A 26,500-nucleotide genomic window follows, 5' to 3' on the forward strand; every position below is an offset into this window, starting at 1 on the left:
TCTTATTTATCTGAATGGAACTGCAGGACAGTTTTGCAGAATGCTTTAGCACAAATACCTATGGTTTACTTTGACATTACATTTTGTTGTTGGTTTCTTTACTTTAAATACTTGAACTGTTAGACCTTTTACTTTTTTTGCTGAGAAAGATGTATTTGTACCAGATTAGAAAAGCTAAACTGTTTCTTTACATTGAATAATCAGCCTGTCATGACAAATCTATCTCCTTCTGCATGAGTAGGTGCCAGTCTGACTGGCTTCTTTTAGGCTCACACTGGGTTTTAAGCTAGATCCATGTGCATGACTGGCAGTGCATTTGTTGGGCCAGATCTAAGGAGCCAGAGAGCGTTCAGCTCCTTTTTGCCTACAAAAGAGCAGCCAGACAACCAGCAAGAGGCCTTGGATGTAACACAAGGTGATACTTACTTAGTCAGCCATTCTTCTTTTTTTCTTATAATTTTTTTAAACTAAGAAGTTATCAATTTCACAAAGAAAAGAGGAATTAAATTATCAAAGGGTCCTTTTCGTAGGCCCAAACTATTTCCATTAGTTCAGCTAATGCAATTTGAAGTTTTCAAAAACACAAAATAATTACTTTTATAATCCTAAAATAGTTATTTCTAGAAAAATATAGTGCTTACTGGAAATTCATATATATTAGTTTAATGAAGGAAAGAAAATGATCGCTGGCATAGAATATAAAACTTTATATCCCAAATCGCTTCCAGATACTTACAGAAAGGCTCATTTAGCAACATTAACTTGATCATACTGTTTTGTGTTTAGAATTCTTTATTTGTATAACGTGGTATGTCAGCACTCAAGCAAAACAGATGCTATAATAAAAAACAATAGTTGCTGCATCTTGAAACAGAAAGATATATAAAAAACTTGGGTATGATATATTCAGTTTCATGAATTGAATACTAATGAAATCTAAATTCTTAAAATGCATGTCTCTTTTTTCTGATTTAATCCTTTTATATTTTCTACTCCTATATTAAAAACAAGATCTTAAACTTAAATTCACATTTTGTTTAATATTTTGCCTATGCATTTTAAACAAATCCAAAATTTACTAGTTACTACAAAAATAAATGTAATCTCCAAAATTTAGTAGTTACTACAAAAATAAATGTAATCCCCAGGGTTGATCAAAGATTTAATCTGGCCAGATGGGGCAAACTTGAGAAAGATTTTGACTTTCCACTCTGTTTTGCAACAAGAAAGGCTGATTTTTTTTCCCTTTCTTTCTTTGTTAGAGAAACAGAGATCAGGCCATCCCCAGAGAAATGAGCAGGTGTGGCCATTTATAAGCATGTCTGCTTATATTACAAACCAGCATAAGAAAAGTTTGAGTTGGGTTGAAAAGATCTGCTAAACAGTTGTAATGTTTCACCCTAAATCCTATTTATTCAGTCAAGAGCTGATCAAGCTGGCAGTAAAATATCTAGTCTACCCAAACCTTTAAAGATCTTGTAATTTTATTTTTTATTTTCATCCTATCTTCAGTAGCAAGTGAATAGGTGCACTTTGGTAATCCTTGCCTCTGGACAAGCACAGATTTTTTTTTTTTTTTTGTCCTTTCTGAATGCCTAATAACAGAGCCTTGCTTCCTGTCTAATGATGAAAGGGTGGCAGTCAAGTTCTTTCTCTTAGTTTACTATAAAATTGAGGAATTTCATGGACCATTTTGAGAACAGAATCTTGTGCAATACTAGCTGTATTAAGTAAAGCACTTGTAAAAAAATAGATAAGTTAAATGTGTTTAACCCGATTAATAAAAGTCCAGTTACTAAGACTGAAAGTAACACAATTAAGCACAAAATATTTTGTTATTAAGGGTCGTAAAGGATATGGAATCATGGGTTTGTTGTTAGAAATAGGGTGCTTTGTTCTGCTGTAAACAAATTTAATGAGCAAAAGATGCAAACTACATTATTTGAAATAATGTATTTTTAGTTTTGTTAAAGCTTATTTCATGAAAATGTGTGTAGACATGTTTCTTAGATAGAAAGACTTTTCAATCTGTATTTTTCAACTGACTGAATAAAAATATCTAGTGTTATGAAGGACACCCATGGGTGGGTAATGATCTCAGCAGCTACACTGACAGTTTCTCATGTTCTAATTCACCTTCACAAATCCATGGCATCATTTTTTGGCTGGAGTAATGTCAGTTGGTGACATTTGCAGCAAGTATAAAAAGGACCCCCCATGGCAGCCATTTTTATTTGATTCTTAAGATCCAAAGGCTGCTGAAAGAACAATTGAATGAAGTTGAGGATTGGGAGAAGCTTGATTTTCTTTTTCTCTGTGAAATGAAACTCTAGTCTTTTTCTTCCCCTTCCCCTTAAAAGCAAAAGTCTGCTAGGGGGTTGTAGCTGTGTCAAAGCCGCTGGGATGCCACTGCTGATCACTTTAATTACTACGACTAAGGAGGATAAAATTAAAAGTAGCACCATTGAAGCAGTGGAAGAAAGCTTGCCTAGATGTCGGTGAACTGTGAAATATAAAAATTGCATACCAATACATTTTTATGGAAAGGAAACAAGGAATTACATTACTTATTCTTGAAGAGTTTGTCCTTAAATTGTTCAAGTTTTACTAGTGCATCTATCTATGGCAGATTGTAGACCATTTCGGAATGATAAGGAAAATAGTAACTTGATATCCTGTGAGGTGGACTAAATATTTTTTCAATTCATGTCCAGAGTGGTTAGTTCTGATCCATTTTATGTATTTGAAAATACTTATATTTGTTGTATTGAAATACAAGCTCTTTGCACCAGAACAAGACTCTTGCCTGATCCTGAAGATGTTAGCAAAGAGAAAAGTAAAGCTGAAATGCACTATGTTCAGCACTTTTGTGAAGGCTTATAATTTAAGGTTGGGAACCTAAGTTTTGAATGAATATAAGTAAGTTAGTTTCTCCTCATGTCTGTGTATTCAGTAACACAAAGGGTTACTGATTTGTAAAGCCCAAGAATAAGTAAAAAACTGGGTTTTTAAAAAAATCACAATTTAACAGTAGGGCCTCAGAAACATTCTCTGAACACCAATTATGTGATAGATACGACTGATGCTTTGAAATCAGACAATGATTTTTCATTTTTACTATGCCATTTATAAGATATATGACCTTGGGCAGTGTATTTAAGTGTGATTCAATTTCTGTCAAATCAGAGAGATAGTAATTTACCTTGCAGAATTCTGACTACGAAATGAGACAACATGTGTGAAAATACTGTGTGCAGGCACAGAGGTAGTATTTACTAAAAAATCTGTTATAACTTGTTTTATAAAAAGATGGTTGTGGGGAGGGAGGCCTTCCAAAATTGCAGCTTTTATAAACCCTCCAAAGAGTGCATCCATTTTACAAAAGCTAGACTATCCCACATAGTAGTTTAATTCCAAATAACACTATATAGAAAAAGGTAAATGTCATCAGACCCATTCATAGAAATAGGAAGCCTAACTACTTCAATTTATTTAAGTTTATTTAAACTAGGCAGGTAAATGGAAGATATATAAATTTCCTAATGTGTTCAATTTTTCAAGTGTACTTTTTCTTTTTAGTGACAGCAGTCTTCTGAGTTACCTTACCTCTGCATCCCAGTGAAAAGATTCCTCTTTTTTTTTTTTTTTTTTTTTTGTAGCAGACATAGTAAACAAATGACTTATTTCCAGCTGTGAGTTTTTGTCTTTGTTGAATGCAGAATAGTCAGAACAAATTGCAATAACACATGGGTCGGTTTAAACAAACCATTATTGTCAGAAATACTCATTATCTACATATTTGAGCAGTTTGTGCTGAATACCATACAAAAAAACTCATCGTCCTTACTGCCTAGTCATTTTGTTCCTTTGACATAAACAGTATGTCTCTTCTGAGTAAAAGATCCATAGATTTTGTTGCTAACTAGTCTGTAAATACTACTGCAAAAATCAACTTCTAATGGAGCTTGTATATAAAAATTAAAATGAAATAGTTTTTGTTATAATGAATCTGGACATTAATATTATCAATTAAATTAAAAATTGTTGCATAATCAATTGCTATAATTACAAGCTTTTCCTTTTGACCTTAACAATTAACTTCTATTTTCTCAGTTGGTTCTTTGTCTTAAGGGAAGTTAATAGGTAAGAAAACAAACAACACAGATATGCCATCCCACTGGAGAGCTCTAGGCCCAAGCAAAATTGTCTCTGTGGTGTTAGGACATTAGTGGAAAAGTAAATCAAGGCAATCTGATAGGGAACTAGAATTCTGTCAATCAGGCTCAAGATTTTGTGCTGTGTCCATAAACTTTGTTTACTGTAGGGTTTTATGAGTTGTAACCTGCCCTTGCAGTCTGTTAATGAGGCTAAATCTTGCTACTTGAGAATTGAATTACAGCACACCTCTGGGCTAATGGTTATAAACAGAAAGTCCCATTAGGGCTGCATTCTGATTTGTTCATTTGCATTTTTTCTATTGTATAGAGAACAATGACGGGTAAATAGGTACAAACAAACAATTTACATGGAAATTGATAAAGTGTCCCTAATTAGTATTTAGAGTTGGTTTTATTAATGATTGCCTGTGTTAAATTGCACTCTTGGTAAGCTCTCAGAAACATTTGCAGATAGGAGTATTATTGGGGGAGGTGGGAGACCAAGAGGAGGTAGTAGCTTGTGAGAAAAAAAATTAGGTTCCCATTTCATATTTGGAAAGGTAGAATCATTTATTTCATTTTAACTCAGTTAAGATGACCCAAGACCACTTCATCTTAGTCTGAATCACCAAATTCCAGCTCTGCAAGAAGTTATTATTCACGCAGTGAAATTCACTTAAACCCAGTTGCCTGAGGCATATCAAATAATGGTTTTTATTAGCACTCTTAACTTTTCTTAAGTTTGAAAGATGAAAGTTTAGTAAAAGCTCAATTTTCCTCAGTTGGTCATGTAATTTGATACTTTTGGGGATCAAATAGTTTGGTGGTTAAGAGCAAGGCCTCTGTACTCAGACAGACCCGGGCTGGACTCCCAGTTCTGACATCAGGTCTAGTTGGCGTGAATTTAGAATTCTAAACCTAAATATACTCATTGGTAAAAATCAGGGTGTGAAAATTAAATGAGATCATGCATATACAGCACTTAGCACATAAAAGCTAAGAAATATTCAGCAGCCATTACCAGAATCATCATTATTGAGCTTGATATTTTCCACGTTCTGAAATATTAGTAGTGAATTGAGGATTTATGCATATTATTTTCTTTTCCCGTCTTCAGTCTCACCCTGCCCGGTGCATTCTACTCCTCTAACTACAAATAAGCTTGTGTCTCTAAATACTAGGACAATTTCCCTTGAATGTTAAATCTCTCTTCTTTTGCTCCCACCACAACTACCACCCACCCTAGGAAACCTGCTATCTCATCTTTTCCTTCCTTCTCCCCAGATTATTTTTTAAAATAACTTTTATTATAAGAGTAGTACATGTATATTATTGGAAATTAGTAAATGCAGACAAATGAAAGTAAGAAAACAAAAATATCACATTTCCACACCTAGATATCTCCATCATACCAACTTTGTGAATACCCTTTGAAGTCTTTTTCTCTACATATGTATGTGTATTTATTTTGCCAAAATGATAAAATGAGGTTATTACTACGTAAATTATTTTTTTTCAGTCAAATTGCATTTCCTCTCATTTAGTACGATGGTTATGTTCAAATATTTGTAATTGATTCAGCAATGGCCCTTACAGCTGGTTTGTCCAAACTACTAGCTAACCTGGGATTATATGTTGTATCTATACAAATAGGACTATACAGTTAGGTTTCTTTTGGTGGTGATGGTGATTGGTTAGTTGGTTTTTGTTGTGTGCTTATTTTTGTAACTTTCTTATTAAAATGACCAGGTCATTTATCCTCAATGTCATACCTTCTAGATTTACTTGGTTGCTTCCTTGCTGTGTCATTTATCATGTTTTTCTATCCCCTGTGTATATGATAAATTGGAAGTTATATTGAAAGGCTTAGTGGATTCATTTTAAACATTTGCGCTAGAATATTATTGGTGATGTGCGTTTCACGTGCTTCACATCAAAAAACATATAACATATGGTTGACCCATCATTAATGATGCCAAGACTGACCAATAGATTAGTGGCCCCTAATCCCTGATTTCGTTCTGATCTCTCCATTTACGAGTAGGCTTTCTCCTTGCCACTAGGAAATAATCTGTGTGGTGTTTCTTAAGCATATGTTCCAATTACTATTGCTGTGTAAAAGCTACCCCAAACTTAGTGGTATTAAAAAAAAATTATTTTTATGCTCACAGATTCTGTGGGTCAGGACTTCAGATGGGACACACTGGGGATGCTTTGTCTCTGTTGCATATTGTCTGGGGCCTCCACTAGGAAAACTTGACCCTTGGGGTTGACTCAAAATGGCTAAAGGCTGACATCTTCTGAAGGCTTCTTCATTCACATGTCTGGTACATGCGCCAAGGAGACTCAAGGCTTAACTTCGCTGGCATGACAGCTGGGTTCCCAGAAAGTAAAAAATGCAGGAATTTCGAGAGAACTGGACAAAAAGGATATGGCCTTTCCTACCAAGCCTTGGAAATCACCCACAACACTGACATGTTCTACTGATTATAATACAAGTCACTAAAGCTGGCCCAGATTCAAGGGGGGAGGAATTAAATTTTACCTCTTAATGAGGGAGTAAAGTCACATTGCAGAGAACATGTGGAATGAAAAACACTCTAATGGCTATCTTTGGAAAATATAGTCTGCCACAACATAATATGACTACCTAGTTTCCCATCAGACATATATCAAAGAGCTTAAATAGCTGTTGATAATCCATGCCGGAGTCATTCTTTTATGAATGGCAAAGTTATGTTTTTGTAATCTTACCTTTTAAAAATTATAGGTGGTATTATTTTATAAAATAGAGCTTTTTTTCATTGGCTGGGACTATTTAGTTACCCTAAAAGTGAGTTTTTACTGGGAGGACAAGATAATTGCTGGATTCTTTTCCTCTAATTGCCAATTTTCAGAGGAGTTATTTTAAAAGCTGACTCAGGGGCGCCTGGGTGGCGCAGTCGGTTAAGCGTCCGACTTCAGCCAGGTCACGATCTTGCGATCCGTGAGTTCGAGCCCCGCGTCAGTCTCTGGGCTGATGGCTCAGAGCCTGGAGCCTGTTTCCGATTCTGTGTCTCCCTCTCTCTCTGCCCCTCCCCCGTTCATGCTCTGTCTCTCTCTGTCCCAAAAATAAATAAACATTGAAAAAAAAAATTTAAAAAAAAAATAAATAAATAAATAAAAAATAAAAGCTGACTCAAATGAATTAATACATCCTTCTAAGAAACTTAAAAAAATTTTCCCTTTATTCTTTTCCTCATTTCTTTTTTTTTTTTTTCACAAATCTTTTTTTTTCTATGCCTAACGTGGGACTCACACTCATGACCCCAAGATTGACAGTCACATGCTCTACCAACTGAGTCAGGAACCCCCGTCTAAGAACTTTTTGAATATCACATTGAATTGATGACTTTTCATTGATTCAATGTGTGATTTCATTGATTCAATTCACAGCAGTCATTGTGCTTTTTGATACTGAAATTGTTTCAGTTTGTTCACTAGGAGCTTCAAGCATGTCTCTGGGTCCATTTGATACCCCTATTAATCTACCTCTATTAATCTTGACAGCTCTCATTTCTAGCCATCTCAAAATGTGTGAAAGAATTGCCTAGGTTTGAGCTCCACCAATCTGTTATCTTCCTCTGTTCCTAATAATATTGCCTACTGAGTTTGGTTGCCCTTTTTAACATTCAGACTCACTAACCTATCACATTTACTACAGTTGTTTGTTCCCTTTATCTCCTGATACATGAGTGTTCTAGTTCTTCTCTTTATCTATCTCCTTTTCTCTTCTCATCTGAATACAGATATTTTCCACGTTTCAGTCAGTAGCTGCCCTTTTTCTTCGAAGTGTCTTTAAACACTTTGATTTATCCCCGTGATTTCAGCTCTATAGTCCTAGTTTGACTTCACTTCTTAACATGAATTTCACTTTCCCATCTACCACCTAACATCTTCACTCAGATGTCCAGGCAGTCTCCGACCCAGTGACCCACCTAACTTCTGACTACCATCTCTTACCCCAAATGTCCTCTCCCTCCCTTCCTATTGTTCGTTAGTTTATCTAGTTTTATTTTTAGTGCCACAGTTTTGCCAGTTGCCCAAGTTTAAACTTCTGAGTCAACTTCTTTCTTCCCTCCACATCTAATCAATTACCAAGAATTGGTATAGGTACCAGTTCTACCTCTAATATATTCTTACAATGTCTCTCTCATTTCAGTTAGCATCATCCTACTTCTGGATCTCATTACATCTTCTTTGGACTATTATAAGAGCCTCCTACCTAGACTCTTTCCAGTTTCTCTATGCCACCCTATCTTATATACTATTGTTAGATTCATCTTTCTCAAGTGACACCTGTGATTGGTCATTCTCCTAGACACCAAATAAACAAATCAAAAACAACAGACAAAACCAAACTTTTAGAAAAATGTTTATCTATTTATTTTTGAGAGAGAACACAAGCAGAGGGGCAGAGAGAGGGAAACACAGAATCTGAAGTCATTCTGTTGAGAAGGAAGCATTTGTACAGAGTTAAAATGTAACTTGACAAATAGTTTCAAAAGTAATAACACACACACACACACACACACACACACACACACACACAGTACTATAGTAACATAGATAAAGGAGACTTTATTCCACCAGTGGGGAGGAGGGAAGAATAGTTGGGAAATTTAGTGGATTTAAACTGAATCTTGAAAAATGGGTAGGAGTTAAATCAAATGAGAGAAGAACGTTCCAAGAGGAAATGACATATTCAAATCCCTGGGTACATGAAACTACACTACACAAGCAATTCTATATAAATAGATGTGAACTTTTATGGAGGTTGGGAGAGGTTAAGGGAAGATAGCACTGTAAGGATATGTTGAAGCCACATTATTTCAGGCTTTGTTTTGTTATGATGCCTTATTTTATATATTTTCCAGTTTATAAAGCAATTTATAAATTCATGTCAATTATTATAATTCATAATACTCCTTTTTTAGTAGGCAGAAATTTTAGTTATTTAATACTCTGTAGTTTTTACTTAAATATTAAAAAAAAACACATTAGATTTTATCTTGCCTTCTTTTTTTTATTTTTTTTTTTACTGTTTATTTATTTTTGAGACAGAGAGAGACAGAGCATGAATGGGGGAGGGTCAGAGAGAGGGAGACACAGATCTGAAACAGGCTCCAGGCTCTGAGCTGTCAGCACAGAGCCTGACGCGGGGCTTGAACTCACAGACCGCGAGATATGACCTGAGCCGAAGTCGGCCGCCCAACCGACTGAGCCACCCAGGCGCCCCTTATTTTGCCTTCTTAATGAGCATTTAAGAGAAGAGAGACTTAGGAATGGGGATAGTATATCAGTTACCCAATTCTGATTTTAAAACTGCCAACAACTATGACTTGTGGAACTAATATAGTGTCTCCATTTCTACTCCAGCCCCCTAAAAATTCTGTTTCATATATTTGATCATGTAGTGTAGCAGCCTTTTCTGCTATCAGAGATGTCTATTAGTGCTCTATACCTTTATTAGAAAACAGCAACTTAAATTCTATTTTATAAAAATAAGGTATTAATTGAAATTGTTTTTGGTATTCTTTTTTTCTATAAGCCTGATTATTTTGTTAACAATAGCCCCTTCTATTTTCTCAATAATAAATATTGCCAAGCATTCTTTAAAGGCTAGTTTGAATTTTTAGCAGACATTTTAATACAATAATTTGTAAATATTTTTTTAAAAATCTGATTGTAGGATGTCTTTTAAAAATGGTGTGACATCCAACTGATATAGAGCATCTTATTTATAATGTGGGCCAAGCACCATGCTGTAAACCAGTTACTATCATGATGATCAGATTGAAAATGAAATTGCATTTCTGTCAATTACTGAGTTGGCAACTGTTCAATATATCTTAGCAGCAAGATGAAGAGCGACGTCGGCAGCTGAGAGAGAGAGCTCGTCAGCTAATAGCAGAAGCTCGATCTGGAGTGAAGATGTCAGAACTTCCCAGCTATGGTGAAATGGCTGCAGAAAAGTTGAAAGAAAGGTCAAAGGCATCTGGAGGTGAGTTAAGGAATCTTGTATCATATTCTACAGACAACCTAGAAATCTGCAGTGGACCTTTTGGGACTTTTTATTCTTACTTCAAAATGTTGCATCAAATACATAAAGTTTCTAACCTTTTGATATGTTGCAAAGAACCTATAGGAAGCTTAGTAAATCAGATGATAACTCTTGCTGTTTTCCAAATCAACTTTTTGGCTTAATTTTTACTTTCTTAGAAGTACTTTCTTAAAATATGATTTGGGAAAAAACTCATCTAGACTTTGGTTTATGATTCCCCATTACTGTCCTCATTAATTATAGTTAGGAGTGAGTAAAATGCAATCAGGTCCTCAACACCTAGGTCACAAGACTTGTTAGTGGTGAGCTTTGGCATGAAAGAGTGTTGCTTTGAATTAGATCTTTAGAAAGTAGCTTTAACAATGATCTGGCCTTATAGCCTGACATGGAAGAATTTTGAGTAAGTCCCATATCCATTTCTTCTTAGTCTCCTTATTCTAAGAAGGTCTTCTTCAGTATCCGCAGAAATTATTCTAAGCTTGATGTTGGGACAAGGATTACGTATATAATTAAAGGCAATTTTGGTTTTGCCTCTTAATGCTCACCTTGGGCATCTTTAACTTGGAACTTTTTACATTTTTGTTTAAGAGGAGTATATTCAAGAGGCTTGTGGGTTTTTGTCTTTTTTTTTTTTTTTTCCAAAGGTGTATAACCTATTTATCTACCAAAACATGCCAGGTACTTGTCCTTAGTTAATCTTAGAATGCTAGGATCACTCTGAAGAGTAGGCAAGTGTGGACTTGAATAAGACCTTAGAGAACTGTAGCAGAGGTAAGCTATTTCTAGGTTGATGATAAGTTTCTTCTAAGTAAACTGAAATTTACTGCTGTTATTTCTAGTTGATTCCTTATATTAAAAACTTAGTGTTGTAGAGAATGCCAGCTAATGCCTGTAGTTTATAACTTTATGTCTCATAAATCTGAAAGCTGCTTCCCTAAACAGCTGTGTGTCTGTTCCTCTGGTCTTGTCAGAATGTTTTTATCTTCTTAAAGCCTTCATCTTACTTTTCAACTCCCATCACTCAGAATTTTTAATGCAATTTCTACCCTCTCTTACTACAGTTTTATAGTAACATCAGCAACTACTCATGGTTACACACTTATATAATACTATCATAATTTGCTTTTATAACTATTAATAACAAGATGTTTCTTTGGTATCAGAAAAATTCCAGGTATTCTAAGTAAGTTGTAAAAATCTTTGCCTCCTTGTATCTTGGAATACAGAAAAAAATTTATATTCTTAACCCTTCAGATAAAGTGTTCTAAAACTACTAATGCTCCCTTCCTGTGGCATTATAAACCCATAGGAGAACAGTAATAATAGGATAGAGAGGTATCCAGTGTCTCTCTTATTTTTTTCTCAGTGGTGAGCAAATAATAACACTATTTTAAATAAGCTGTAAACTCTGGGAAGGCTAAGAATTAAAAGTTTTAATTATTAATTATTACTATTTGTAGATAGTTTGGTTAATATTAAAATGAAGCCTCAGGGTTCAGGCAGATGTCACTGGAGAACAACAAAGGCGTCATCATAGACCATGAGTGGAGCTCACTCTCAAGTCTTCTCCAGCACTGGTGCTGACTGTCTCTCAATGCTCTCTTGTCCATGTAGTACCCTCCTGATCTGTTCTTTTGATGAGCTCTACCAACTTTATCCCTTCTCATTTTTTCTTTCTCCTCCTAGTCTAAGGTGGCACTTAATCTACTGTTTAGAAGACTCAAGCACACTGATAATTCATTTTTTCTTTCTTGTATCTATTTTTATACCTTTTAAATCTATTTTATTTTTATGGATAAACTCTTTGCCCCCATCAATCAGGTATTTGCCTTCTAATAGTCAAAGCCAAGCTTTTCTGCATCTGTGGAGAGTCATAGGAAGGGTCATCTGTGTAATTCGTCTTATCACTAACATCCAATTCCAGTTGAGGCTAAGCCAGGACTAGACTAGATGGAGAGACTTCCATCAGTGTGACAACCCAAAGAATGCATATCTTCCCTACTTGGTAACTAGGGAATGTGAAGACCTGATTTTGGCATCATTTAACAGTCAACAGTCAACAAAGTAAATTAAAGGCAAGTGAGGATTGGACCTGCAGAATCCAGGATTAGATTCATTCTAGCAAAGAAGTGTAGACTAGAACAGGGAAAGCCAGGTGAAATGAAGATGGGATGGGATTCACCAGATACCTTATGAAGACTTGTCGAAGCTAGACTGTGTTCTCTAAGAACCAGAGTGATCAGGATCCATTTCACCTGTGGGATACACTGTATTTTGGATATTGAAGGCAGCCACATATCAGATGGTAGGCTCTTAATCAGAGCTAAGGTTGACCTACTACAGGTGGAACAGGGCTATTGCCTGATGGATATCGGTCTGTCTTCATAAATATGGAGCACACTAGGTCTGCTCAGAAGCTGTTGAGGCTGGGAGTAGGGGAAGAGACCTTTAGGACAAGGGAGAGGGTAAAATTCCTTCCTGAAATTCAACCATTATACATACGCATTAATCTAGTGAGCCATGATAGTCACTGTGCTAGGCCAGGATTTAGCAAACTTCCTGAAAAAGGCTAGAGTAGAGGGGCGCCTGGGTGGCTCAGTTGGTTAAGCGTCTGATTTCAGCTCAGGTCATGATCTCACAGTTTGTGAGTTCAAGCCTTGCATCAGGCTCTGTGCTGATAGCTCAAAACCTGGAGCCTGCTTCAGATTCTGTCTCTGTCTTTCTCTGCCCCTCCCCCACTCACTCTCTCTCTCTCTCTCTCTCTCTCTCTCTCTCTCTCTCTTTCTCTCTCTCTCAAAAATAAATAAAATGTTTAAAAAGGGGGGGAAAAAAAGCTAGAGTAGATATTTTAGGCTTTGAAGGCCATGTGGTCTCTATTTAAACTATTCACTTCTGCCCTTGTTACCTGAAAGTAGCCTTGAACATTATGTAAATTAATGGATGTGCTAGTTATTTACCCCAAAACTATAGTGGGCTAGATTTTGCCCCCATGCTATAGTTTGCTGACCTTTGCATGGCAAATTAGAAATTCACTTGGATTCACAAGAGTCTAATTCCTAAGGGAAAATGACCTTATGAGGTTGATAAGTCAGGGGGAAAATTAACAAATTAGTATCTACTCTTCCACTGTCTAGTGGGAATCATCAGGTCTGAATAAGGAATAGTGTGAAAGGGGAGAGAAATTAGTAGGGACCAGCCTAGATGGAGGATGAGGATGGGAAGATTTTGGAAGCAGTGATCCAGAGGAACAACGGAGGGAGTGGTCAAGAGTTGAAATAATAATGTGGAAGCATAGCCTGGGGAATGTGTTAAACACGATTGTTACTCAGATTCAATGCTTGCTTGAAACATTTGCTTTTTTCTTTTCTCAAGCAGCAGGTTTTCTCAACCTGCCTTAGTGAGGAAAGGAAACTTATAAGTTTGAAGTGAGGCGTATTCAGCTTCATGGTGTCCACAGAAAATATACACAAAGCATTTTAAGCCAGGTATACAGCCATATATTCAAGCAACCCACTTGCATCCTCTTGCAACCAGAAATAGCCTAATTCTTGTGAAATAACAGAATCATATCTGACCAAGGAGCTATAGCTTTTACTTGTCTTCCTTTTGACTCAATTTTAGGGCATATGAGAGAATCAGGTGATATTGTGCATACTACATGTTTTTTTCAATTTCTGCATCATTCTGTAGTTGTAGACCTATAATTTTAAAATCCTGGTTCTAGGGGACGCCTGGGTGGCTCAGTCAGTTAAGTGTCGGATTTTAGCCCAGGTCAGGATCTCACAGCTTGTGAGTCTGAGCCCCGCATCGGGCTCTGTGCTGACAGGTCAGAGCCTGGAGCCTGCTTCGGATTCTGTGTCTCCCTCTCTCTCTGCCCCTCCCTCACTCACACTCTGTCTCTCTGTCAAAAATAAACATTAATATCCACTTAAAAAGAAATCCTGGTTCTATGTAGAAAACTTGTGGGTTCATTTTATTATATTGATCTTTACTTGACAAGGTGCAGGTATTTGGGGACAAAGTTTGGTACTTTCATTTTTAGCTGTATAGTGTTGTGGTTGGAGAGTATGGCCTGAATTTCTGCTTTGGGAATTAATAAGTTTTTATTTTGACAAATTAAATGTTAACTTTTTGTTAATGGTCCACTGACACTTGGAAAAAGGTATCCATCCTGTTTTAAGATTATATTATGTCATATCTTTATTATATGTTATATGGTATATTAAATATATATATTTTATTCATTATACATATGTGTTTATTCTATAGCTTATCACTTTGGTTTGAGTTAGGTTAGTGTCATTTAACTTTTACACTGACATTGTTGCCTCTCTTTGATTTATATAAAGTAGTATTACTTTGTTTTTGCATTTCAAGTGTATAAAGGAAATTTTTTTTTTTTTAATTTTGTCCATGAATATGTTTGTATTCTGTCTTATCTTCATTTCAGTTATGGCAAATAGATTTATCTAAATTTGCTAAACCAAAATGAAATATTGTAGGTCTTCAATAATTTTTATATTCAGCTTCTGTTAATAATTATGTTTGCATTGCGTTTTCTGTCTTATGTTTGATTTTATTATCAAACATTGATATTTGTTTGATAATTGTTATATTATAAATAACTACATATAATATATATTATGAATAACAAATATTGTTACCTATAATAACAACTTATTAATTTTATAGGGGACTTCAGTGAGAATTAAAAAATCATGATACAAGTGAGAAAATTTTTTCTGAACGTATTTTCTGAAGTTTTTTCTAAATATGTTTTTATGATCACTTCAGCTTCTTTTTGTGAAAGTGTGGATATTCTTTTTTTACCATCACCAGATACCCTGTTTTTCCATTTAATTTATTTATAAATGATAAGTGTTGTAAGACTAGCCTTACTGCTGTGCTATGAATCATATCACTGGGATTCCCATTTTGCTTATAGTGCTGCTCAGTGTCAACTGGAATGCACTTTCTCATGCCAGTACATATCCAATCTCCTTTTACCTTTTCCTACATACATTACATGTGCCGTATTTATAAACCAACTTCTGTTGGATCTCTAATTTACTTTCTACCATCCTCACCTGCTGGTTTTCAGTGATTAGCCATAAAGATGGAAGGGTGGATGGATGGATGGATGGATGGATGGATAGATGTCATACACATAATATGTAATATCTTTCACAAACACACATGCACTTTGTTTCTGCTAGAATGCATTTAGACTATTACCACAGGTGTGAAGAACTGCGTTGTAACAGTAACTGCTGAAAAGAATTCAAGGGATTGGGCTAAAACTGAAATCAGGGAATGAAAAGTAGAAATCCATTCTTAAGAAGACTTGAGCTGCGTAGATCAGTTTTTTATTCTTGCTTTCTCAAATAGTAATCCTTTTATCTAAGGTTAACAATACATATATAAACACTCAGCATTGTTCATGAGTGGTATAGTATAAATAGAGTTCACTTAGCTGGAAATAAAATGAATGGCACCTATTTAACGTGACACTGGAACCCAGTATACATGGATAATGAAGGGAAATACAATTTTCTGCATATCCCTGGAAACTGAAAGTACCCATATCTGACCACATTTCCAGACTTAGCATTTCTTTTCATAGCAATGCCATCCGTTTAGTCACTCAGACTGGAGGGTCAATTTTGATGTCTGCTTCACCCTTCTCCTTCTCAGTATTTCTCCCCAACCACCCAGTATCCCATCAGTAGTTTTCAAATTGCATTATACCCACTTCCAATTCTTGTATACTAGGTTGGGCTCTCTGTGCTGCTTGCCTGGAGGTTATAACAGTCTCTGACCTTGATTTCCTTTCAGTTCTCCAGTCTGACATCTAGGTCAGCAATCTCACTCACATCAAGGATGATGTCACATACATTGTACACTTCTGTGGGCAATCCTTAGACCACTTTTTCTTTCACACAGGAAGGCATATCAGACTGTAAGCAAGAGTGATATTTTAGGAATAATAGTAAAGCCATTGTAATTTATAAAAGTCATAAACTTCATTGCTTATATTACTATTAATTATTTTATACATATTTCACAACTGATTACAATAAGACACTTCGATAGAAAATTACTTTATAGACTACTCTTAAAGAGTTCAGTGCTGATCATGTTAGAACACCAGTATCTCTCCATTCTTCACAAGTAAAATTTAAACTTTCCATTCTGCCCTTCAAGGCTCTCCGCAGTTTTACCTTTCAAGTCTTACCTCACATTATTTCCCTTTAAAATGCTTTGGAGGTGCCTAGGTGGTTCAGTCTGTAAGTGTCTGACTTCAGCTCAGGTCATGATCTCACAGTTCATGAGTTCAAGCTCCGCATTGGGCTCTGTGCTGACAGCTCACAGCCTGGAGCCCGCTTCAGATTCTGTGTCTCCCTCTCTCTGCCCCTACCCCGCTCAGGCTCTGTCTGTCTGTCTCTTTCTCTCTCTCTCCCAAAAATAAATAAACGTTAAAAAAATTTTTTTTAATTTTAAATGCTTCGAAGGTTAATGCTTCTGAAGAACAATTCCTGGTACTGCTGGCAAAGAGAAATCTTTTCATTTTTTGAATTTGCTCTGTAACTTATTTTTATCCCATAACACTTACCTGTTGTATATGGTTTTGTAATCACTTGAACATATATCTTTAAGGTGGAATAAGATAAACTCGGTATCTCCTCAACATCTAGCAGTGTTTTGTAAATTGTAGATACAATATGTAGTAGAAGTTTCTGGAATAAATAAATGAATGAATGTTGAATTTTGTGCTTTCACTCTAGATTAATTATGGTCAGTAATAATTACTAGAGGCTAGTTGGCAGCAACACTCTAAAAACTACTGATAGTGAACTAACTCTGACAGAGTAATACAAGGAAGTCTTATAAACACTTTTTTAGTCCTCAGGAAATACTTGTTCATTCGCGTTTACTGCAAATTACTTAGAGAAGAATTTTTAAGGATAATGAAGATGCTAACATTTATGAAATTAGTTGTGCTAATAAGCACAACTGATTAGAAAATATCTCTCAACTGCTTGTACTTAAATAATGTAGCCAAGTATAATGCCTTGGCAATTTGAAAGCATTTAGCAATGTTTTTCCCTAGGGGAATTTATTAATCTTTTTTTTCTTTGTTGTGTTCTTATAAATGACAGACATAGTATGTGGGATGTCTTCAATAAAAGTAAACTATTGTTATTAATGATCATAATAAGTATTTACTTGGGAAGGCCCAAAATCAAACACAAAGGTATACAGGGAAAAGGATAAATATTGAAGGATGAAGCCAAAAGTATAGAATTTTGGAATTTCTCACTTGAAATGATGTTGGAATACCTCATTATTGATAAAAGTTGCCCAATAAAAGGTTAATGGTAGAGTAGTAGGGATATTCTTTAACTTTCAGGGCTAGACAGGTATTTCTCCAAAAGGTACACTGCCTGTCAGTAACAGAATTTAAAGCTAAACCTCTTACATGCAAATCAAATTATTGCTGTGCTTTTTCAAATGCATAAAATTCAAAGTTACTTAACCCAGTTTTATCACTTGGATTTAGAAAGGAAAAAAGTATATAAAAAAAAAAACTTTAATGTAAAAAAAAAAAAAAAAAACCTCAACTAATTGTGACCCAAAACGTTTTACTAAGTGTATAAAAACTAGCGTGACTTCCTCATTTCCATGTATTTAATTTTCAATACTAACTTTTTTCAGCTTTCAGTCTCCCAAGATGTACTGTTCTAATTGTTTCTGAACTTTCTTTTGCATAAGGTACTGTCTGTTCCAGTCTCAATCATGTCTCTTAATTTATCCATAATGATTTCATGATAACATTCATTAATAGTGGAAAAGCACTCAAGTCTTCATACAAATGATATAAATATAGCTACAAGTTTATGTAGAAGGATTTGTTTCTTTATACATTTATATCTCATAACTGCTAAAAAGGTGAAATCTAGAAATATTATTTGATGACTTTATTAGTAAACCAACTTTATTTTTGTATGTCTGTTGTTAGAGATTACTTACACATTACATTTTAAAATATAGGGACTTGATGAGCTCAGTGATTCAGAGACCGCATGTGACAAATTGTCAAAACCTTTGTAACTTCTTTGATGTGACAATTCATCTTTGACATATGAATGTAAAATACAAATGTTAATCCAGTAGTGAAAAGTGACTTAAAACTGATTTCTTGCTGATCTGTGTCAGACTATATTTGAATAACTGTCATTAAAATACTGGGTTTTCTACTTTAGTGTTTTGGATGAATGATATAAAATAGAATAATATACTAACATTATTGCTACATGTTCCTACAGATGAAAATGATAATATTGAGATAGATACTAACGAGGAGATTCCTGAAGGCTTTGTTGTAGGAGGTGGAGATGAACTTACTAACTTAGAAAATGACCTTGATACTCCCGGTAATTTCAAATTATAAATATTTTGCATCCTGCTGCATGGCACACTTTATAATTATATTTTTATTATTACCTCATCAATAATGATAATAAATTCTTTCTGTAGCTTTATTACATCTTATGCCCTCACAAATCATTTAGCTAAGTCCACTTTCCATCAATTTTATGTTATTTTGTTTTAGATTTAGTGTTAAAATTAGCAATACATTTGGAATAAATTATAGTTTGCATTCTCTTATTACTAAAGTTCATTTTTATATTTTATGTTATATGAGACAACTTATAGGCATTCAAACATTGGTTCCCATCTCAGCATAAATATTTTGATGTGATGTTGTAAGGTATAGATGTAGTATCTATGGAATACTTCAAATGTAAACCTCAACCATGGATCAGATTTTCTGACTTGGTTTAGAATTGATAGTCTTACTTGTAATATTATTTTGCAAATTTTGTGCTTACTTTAAATATTTACATAGTACTAATAAATTAATTTACACTATTTAATAACTAATTACAATAAGACACTTTGAAAACTGCTTACACAGACTGCTATTAATCTCATATCTTATGTCAGTAAATATTATACCAATAATCACTGAGTTGGTGTTTAAAATATAAAATACTCTTGCTTTAAAAGTTGAGTGTTCTAGATGCATTACCTTTATAAGTCAGCGTCAGATAGTAATCAAAAGCTTTGTATACCTGAGAGGTTCCATAAATGCTTATTGAATTGAATTCTTCTAGCAGTAAAAAGTGTTTGGCAATCTCTCTAGACTTAAAAGTGAGGAAGTGAGGTCCCTAATATTTATCTTTTCCTGTAAAAATCTAAAGGGAGTGAAAACAGGTATTCTTTTTCCTAACCCTGGCATGTTCCTGCAGTGCTAACCTGTTTTATTTCTTCTTCTGTTTGAAACCTGGTGTTATTTCTCCAAAATATAATCAGCTAAGGACTTCCTGACTTTAGGGAGCACCCAAGAAAACCCATGCCCTTTCTCAGTCACTCCTTCATGGCCTAGTGTTATGCTACACTTTTACTAAATGGAAATCAGTATATTTATAATTGTGCAAATCCAGGAAGATGCTGATATTTAAGGAAAAAATTTAAATGTTTAACCCAAAATTATGACTACCTTTTATTTCTTTCTATGTAAAATATAGTAGATTTCTTTTTTCTTTTTTCTTTTTGGAAAAGATTGTTTTTGCTTACCCACCCCCTTACCACAACCACCACTGAAGGCTTTATCAGAAACCAGTAACACTACTGCTGAGGGCATTTATAGGTATAGATTTAAAGCCTCAAAAGTCAGTTTATGGAAGTATAAAATCATTGACAGTAAATGATACATATTTTCTGATTTTGCAGTAGAGTATGAAGATAGGAGAAATTAGTCATTTCTTAGGTAAGGTGGGGGGAATTTCCTCATTTTAGTTACAGCAACTTGGTGGGCTACTTTAATGGTTGGTTAATATTAGGGCTAAGGGCACCTGGCTGGCTTAGTTGGTAGAGCATGTGACTCTAGATCTCAGGGTCATGAGTTAGATCCCCACGTTAGACACAGAGATTACTTAAAAAAATAATAAAACAAATTTTTAAAAAAATGAAAGTGACACTTCCAGTACTTCCATTCACATTAAAAATATATATATTAGGGTTAACCAGCTTGACTCTTGTCCTTTTTAAAAACTCCTACTTCATGTATGTCAAACAAAACACCTCTCAGTCTTTTTGGTTTTGGAGTTAAGTAAAACATTGTTTACAACTCTCAGGCATGCCAGTAAGTGTTGGCCTGTACATAGGACAGACTTTCCAATCCACACTATAGTTTAGTTCATGGCAATAAGAAATAGGAGTGCAAATTGGAATCTGGAAGCACGTAGCATGTTTTATGATTTTGAGCCTTTCTTTATTTTCCCCAAAATTCTTTTTTTAATATGTATATAAAAGTCATAATGTTTTAATAATAAATTGTTTAATCTTTATCTTGATTTGACCATAGTTCATCAGATATTGTTTAAAAGAGAAGCCTGGCAATATAAACTGACCAATTTGCATGAAAGTAATGATAATAGCATTTATTAAGAGTCTTATAATTAGAAAACTTATTAATCTTTATGAAAAATATCATTCACCAAATGGTTGGCATGTCTTTTAACAACCATTTTATTAAACAGTTCCTTTGAGTGAATTTGTTTAAATATAATTATTTGTTTCCATTTGTTTCTGAATTATTTTATTATTAAAGATTAGTGTACTTGCTAAAATTAATTTGAAATTATTTATTTTAAAAGTTGTAGCAATGTTTTATTTATTTTAAATTTCTATCCATAATTATTATATTCCAAAATATGATTGTCGTGTTTCTGCCCTCTAATTCTAAGGTATTTGTTAAACATATGCCCTATTTCAATGCTGGGTATAAATGTACACACTTAAACATTGATTCCAACAATGTATACATGACTGAGTCATGTTGAGAACTTGTTTTAATATGGTATTATGTGTATAAATTTAATATACTAGAAGAATTGAAAATGAAATAATGTAACAAGAGTAAATTGTATTGCCCCTTTTAGATATCTACTTTGTAGATAGTTTGTTTTATTATGTATAACCTATGCAGTTACTTATATAAATGTATACATCAAATGCAGGCTTAGGTTTTCAGGTAAACATAGCTACTATTAACTATATGATGCAACTGAATGGTCTTAAGGTATATTGACTATATTCTTTAAGGGGACTGATTTGGGGAGAAAAATATATATGATTATATATACATGTATATGTGTGTGTGTATATACATGTATATGAAGAATATGCTAAGAGATTATATCTTAGTTGTTCCCACTACAAAAAAGAAATGATAATTATATGATGTGATAGAAGAGTTAACTAATGCTACAGTGGTAATTATATTGCATTATATAAATGTATCAAATCACATTGTACACATTAAACTTATATAATGTTACATATCTATTGTATCTCAATTAAAAAAATGTATAGTTAACATACCTAAAGACTACTCATTTATACTATAGTTATATAGTATGTATTACAGTTTATATATATATGAAGAGTTGTGCATTTGTCAGGTCTGATAGGTTCCTTCACAAATCTAATGTCTTTTTTAAAAACATAGTAATATTTTTGTGATGTCTCCTAAATTGATAGCCTACATATCTCATTGCATCTCAGTTATTCATAGTATTTGTGTATTTAACAGAACAAAACACTAAGTTGGTGGACTTGAAGCTAAAGAAGCTCCTAGAGGCTCAGCCACAGGTGGCAAATTCACTTTCCAGTGCTGCACAGAAAGCTATAACTGAGAGCTCAGAGCAAGACATTAAGGTAAATTGTTTAAAATATTTGTCTCTGTGTGCATTCTAGCTTCCACTGGCACCTTATAAACCTAAAATCAATTTCTTACAAGTTCTTCACATTAAGATTAAGATAGACATTTTTTATTGAATAGCAAATCAATTAAGTAGCAATATGGTAATCACTGCTTTCCAGAGAAACTACTACTTTAATTTGTTGTGTTCATGAGTGTAGAAACTGTTTTCAACTTCTATATGTATATATATTTGCTAGGAAGAATATTGCTAAGAGAATTCCAGCATTTTTTCTATTACCCTCAACCTCTGACCTGTTTAGATGAATTAGAATTAATGTTAATTAATAACTGAAGATGATATGTGATTGTATATAAAGATACTTGCAAGTGTTGTGTGCCAATATGAATCTTAACTTGTATAAGTAATATTTTAGCCAAATGTCACATGAAGATTATTATTATTTAGGCTATTTATACTATCCTCAACAAGCCATCCTTCTTTTCCTCTCATGGCATAATTAATATTTCTGTAGCTTTAGGGCACTTCTAGTCCTGTATAACTTTTCACCCACCTGCGGACTATGGGGACTGCCCTGCTGACTGAAAGGATTTCCTTCCTCTGACACACAGATGCTTTGAAGTCCCAAAACAATGACTTTCATTGCTTTTCCCTTATACTGTTGGTTTCTATAAATTGGTGATGAAAGTGTGTGGCAGCACCAGAGGACTTTTGGTCTCTATCTTTGAACAAAAGGAAGCCTGGATCAGGTCTGATTTTTTGCGTTCAATTTAGCTTTCTGCAGTGGATTTAATGCAGAATGATGCTGGCCTAAGAATAATACAATGGATTGAAAAGGCTAACTGAATTAGTGGGTTTAGAGGAATACATTTGTAAAGTGGCAGAAGTCCCTAGTCATAAAAACGTTTCTTAAGATGGGATTTGCTGGCTAATCGCACTGATATTTCAGCATGTTGCCAGGCCTCAAAAAATTTAGCCGTGTTTGTTTATTTTGGTAAAGACTTGAGTTTTAAACCATTGGGCAGTTATAATAATAGCTATAAGAATACACACTTTTCTTAAATAAATAAAAGCCAAAATTGTTTTTATCCCAGCTACATAGCTAGCATAGTATGTACACGATACTAATAATAAAGATATTCTGTAACTTGAAAAAATAAAATGGGAGTATTTTCATTCTTAAGGTTTAATTGTCTCAATAGATGAAATTGTTTCGCTATCTAAAAATCTCTTATGTGGTAATTTTTAAAGTTATTTCAACAAAAGGTGTGCTTTAAACAGCTTGTCTTTGTGTGGATCTTTTTAGTTAAGATTTTTTAAATGGTGCTTATAAAGAACATATAGAGTCCATCTGTTCTCTTGAAGCTTTCAGCATTGATTTGGGGTTTTATTTTTTTTAATAAAATGCAGTTTACACGTTTATAAATGAGGCATTCTGTGTTTGTGGAAAAGGATAAACTGTTACCTTCCCCTGAGGATTCTGTATCCCAGGCCTCCTTGAGGCTAGAGAATAGGCCATTGGAGGGCTCCCTCATTACTGATTGTCTCAATGCAGAGGAAGGGCAAAGTCTTGGTAGCTTTTGATAACCAGTTTCAGCATTCAGCAGGCTTAGCTATTAGTCATGCATCTTAGCCTTTCCCTATTTACTTTCAAAACACTTAATAAAAATAATAAAAGATTAGGTATAAAATGAAATATTTGTTTGGTACACAGCACCTCGGTATCTGCAGCTTCCACACACTGCAGTAGTTCAGTCTTCTGGGATATTTCTTGTTGATAGAACCATTTGAATTTGTTACCAGTATTAACATAGGAAGCTCTGGAAAAGATAATTGTAGTTTCCTTAGCTGTAAAGGGCTTACTTACAAATCTGGCTTTGGAAAGTTATAGCTGATGAAATGCAGTTCAGTGGGGTAGTATTATAATCCTACCTTTTAGCCTTCATCCAGCATTAGTGGTTTATCTCAATGGGCATAAAATTAGAAACTAGTTCTTCTTGTCATACAAGTCTGTGGGACTGTACAAACCGATGGGGCAGAATAGTGGGGGACCAGACAGAAGCACCATGGCTTTTAAATTATGCATATCATTGGGAGAAGACACAGGGCTTTACAACATCTAATGAATCAAAGTTATCAAGAGTGATCCTCCATCTAAACTATGTCTCCCAAAGCTTTGGTTACAGGCAACAGCACTTGTAGTTGAACTACTTAGAGCTCTTTGAAATCCTTTTTCTTTCACAAAGTTTCTAATTTGGCATTATCTTAAATCAGTAAAAGTTGTTTTGCTAATATGTAATTTCATATTTATACAATCAGGATGTCTTAACTACATTTGTTTTACTTTTAGAATGGCACAGAAGATCTCCGGACTGAACGATTACAAAAAGCAACAGAACGATTTAGAAATCCTGTTGTTTTCAGCAAGGATTCTACAGTCAGAAAAACTCAACTTCAGTCTTTCAGTCAATATGTTGAGAATAGACCAGGTAGGAACAGTTTTAAAAATGTTTTCCCATCTTGTGATTTAATAGTATTTAGCTATATATATATATATATATATATATATATATATATATAAAAGCTGATAGTGTAAATCCACATTTCAATACACAAATATCAAGCTTTATAATAATTTTACATGTCTTCCCCCCTTTTTTTTTTTAAGAGATGAAAAGGCAGAGATCAATACAGGAAGATACAAAGAAAGGAAATGAGGAGAAGACAGCGATAACTGAAACTCAGAGGAAGCCATCAGAAGATGAAGTGCTTAATGTATATTAATTTTTTGTGTGGTTTCATGATTGCTGATAATTCCAAACTGTATGTGGAAATAGTGCCTTTATTTGTTAAAATGAGATGTTAGGTTTTTTAAGATGTCAATCTCCAGTGCATTCAAAGCAGAGTGAGAGGGGTGCACTGTTGAATTAGTCTGCAGTGTGGTGATAATTGTCAGATAAAAAAAAATGAATTTTTCAGAGTTCCACAGCCCCAGCTTCCTTGAGACATTTCCATCAGGGCACTTCCCATAAAGAGATTCCAGTATTGATCTACCAGGAGGATTTTAATTATTACAATAGCAGATACCGCAGAGCTGCAGTTAGAGGGAAAAGTCACATGAGACCTGCTAGAATTTCTCAGCCAACCCATTTTGTTGGCTTGGGTTAATGGGTGTTCAACCTTTCCATTATCCAGATCAGCCGTGAATTACTAGCTGAATGATGTTTGCATTAATATAATATATATGGTAATTTCTTCACTTAATTAACGGGGAGGTTCAGCTCAGTAGGGGTATGGGCTGATCATGTGTAAAATTGATTTGTGAGGGAAATATTTGATAGACCGCAGGGAGAAAGCTGCTTTTGATGGACAGCTGCGGGACAGAAGCAGGAAGAACAAGTTTTAACTTGAATTTTTGTCTGGAAGCATAGCTCTCTAAGAGCGGTGCTACTTTTTTATTATCTGTAGTTTGTGTAAATATTTTCATTGTTTTTACTGTTAAAATGGTCTTTGCTGGATTTTTAAATCCTTATAAGTGCACTCAGAATTACAGACTACAAATTAGGGTCCTTAAAAACTTCTCATTTTTAAGTTGTACTAAGACAGGTTTTAGTACACAGAACAGCTCACTCATATATCGAGATGGAATATTTGGTATAATTTGTAAGTTGCAGAATACTTGAGTATACTGTATACTCACACTAAAGAAATCTGGTAATAAACTTTGTGACTGTTTTTAACTGAGCCAGTCTGTAAAAACAATGAAGTTTATATGTTGCTTATCATTTCTGCTTCCTTTTATCTTTCTTACTCATGTTGTCTTTACAGACTATGTTTGTTTTGCCCCTTTGTATGGGAATGAAAAAAGGAAAGTCCTTTTTGGAAATGCTCTGCTATACGGCAGATAGGTTATTCCAGATTTTAAAGTTACTATTTACATTTATTCTGTTATGATTTTGTTATATTTCATATTGAGATGGGAGAATATCCATTTTTATGGATCTTTAAAAAATACAGTAACTTATTTGATCACACTATACTGAAAAATTATCAGTTTTATGATTTCCTAAAATACATTTGATCTTTAAGTTTGTCAACCACCAAAATCAATTTAACAGTAAGCTGATATAGAGTTCACATGTGAATTTACCAGTTCCAAAGATAGATAAGTCATATGTATGGTTAGATGTGTTTATTGATCATGGTGATTCCAGAATATGCTCATAAATAACATAATTCTTGATTTTGTTTCTTGTTTAAGGAGGACCCAAAGATAATTCCTCATGGCTTCTTAGAGATTAATATGCTTCTAGGTAGGGAAGGGATTTGATAGAAGAGATTGTTCATATTTGTTTCTCTGAATACATAATGTTATAAATTCTGATGCTAGTAATGGTGGTAGTGAAAGTAATCACTTAAGCATTTCTTCAGTATTCCTCAGCTACTTG

At 34.3% G+C, this 26,500-nt stretch overlaps 1 protein-coding gene across 17 annotated transcripts in view; it reads left to right on the forward strand.

Moving 5' to 3' along the window:
- Positions 1-26,500, forward strand: part of EHBP1 (EH domain binding protein 1) — a 361,935-nt gene that overhangs the window by 289,566 nt on the left and 45,869 nt on the right. For 9 of the 17 annotated variants that reach the window (XM_045446193.1, XM_045446195.1, XM_045446192.1 and 6 more), the window contains 5 exons: positions 10,053-10,200; positions 18,588-18,695; positions 21,923-22,047; positions 24,403-24,541; positions 24,721-24,827. In XM_045446193.1, the coding sequence (XP_045302149.1) occupies positions 10,053-10,200; positions 18,588-18,695; positions 21,923-22,047; positions 24,403-24,541; positions 24,721-24,827 (627 nt within the window). The remainder of the gene's footprint in view (positions 1-10,052; positions 10,201-18,587; positions 18,696-21,922; positions 22,048-24,402; positions 24,542-24,720; positions 24,828-26,500) is intronic. The other 8 variants (XM_045446206.1, XM_045446204.1, XM_045446205.1 and 5 more) reach the window with 3 other exon arrangements.

The sequence above is a fragment of the Leopardus geoffroyi genome, chromosome A3 (assembly GCF_018350155.1).
Source record: "Leopardus geoffroyi isolate Oge1 chromosome A3, O.geoffroyi_Oge1_pat1.0, whole genome shotgun sequence".
NCBI lineage: Eukaryota > Metazoa > Chordata > Mammalia > Carnivora > Felidae > Leopardus > Leopardus geoffroyi.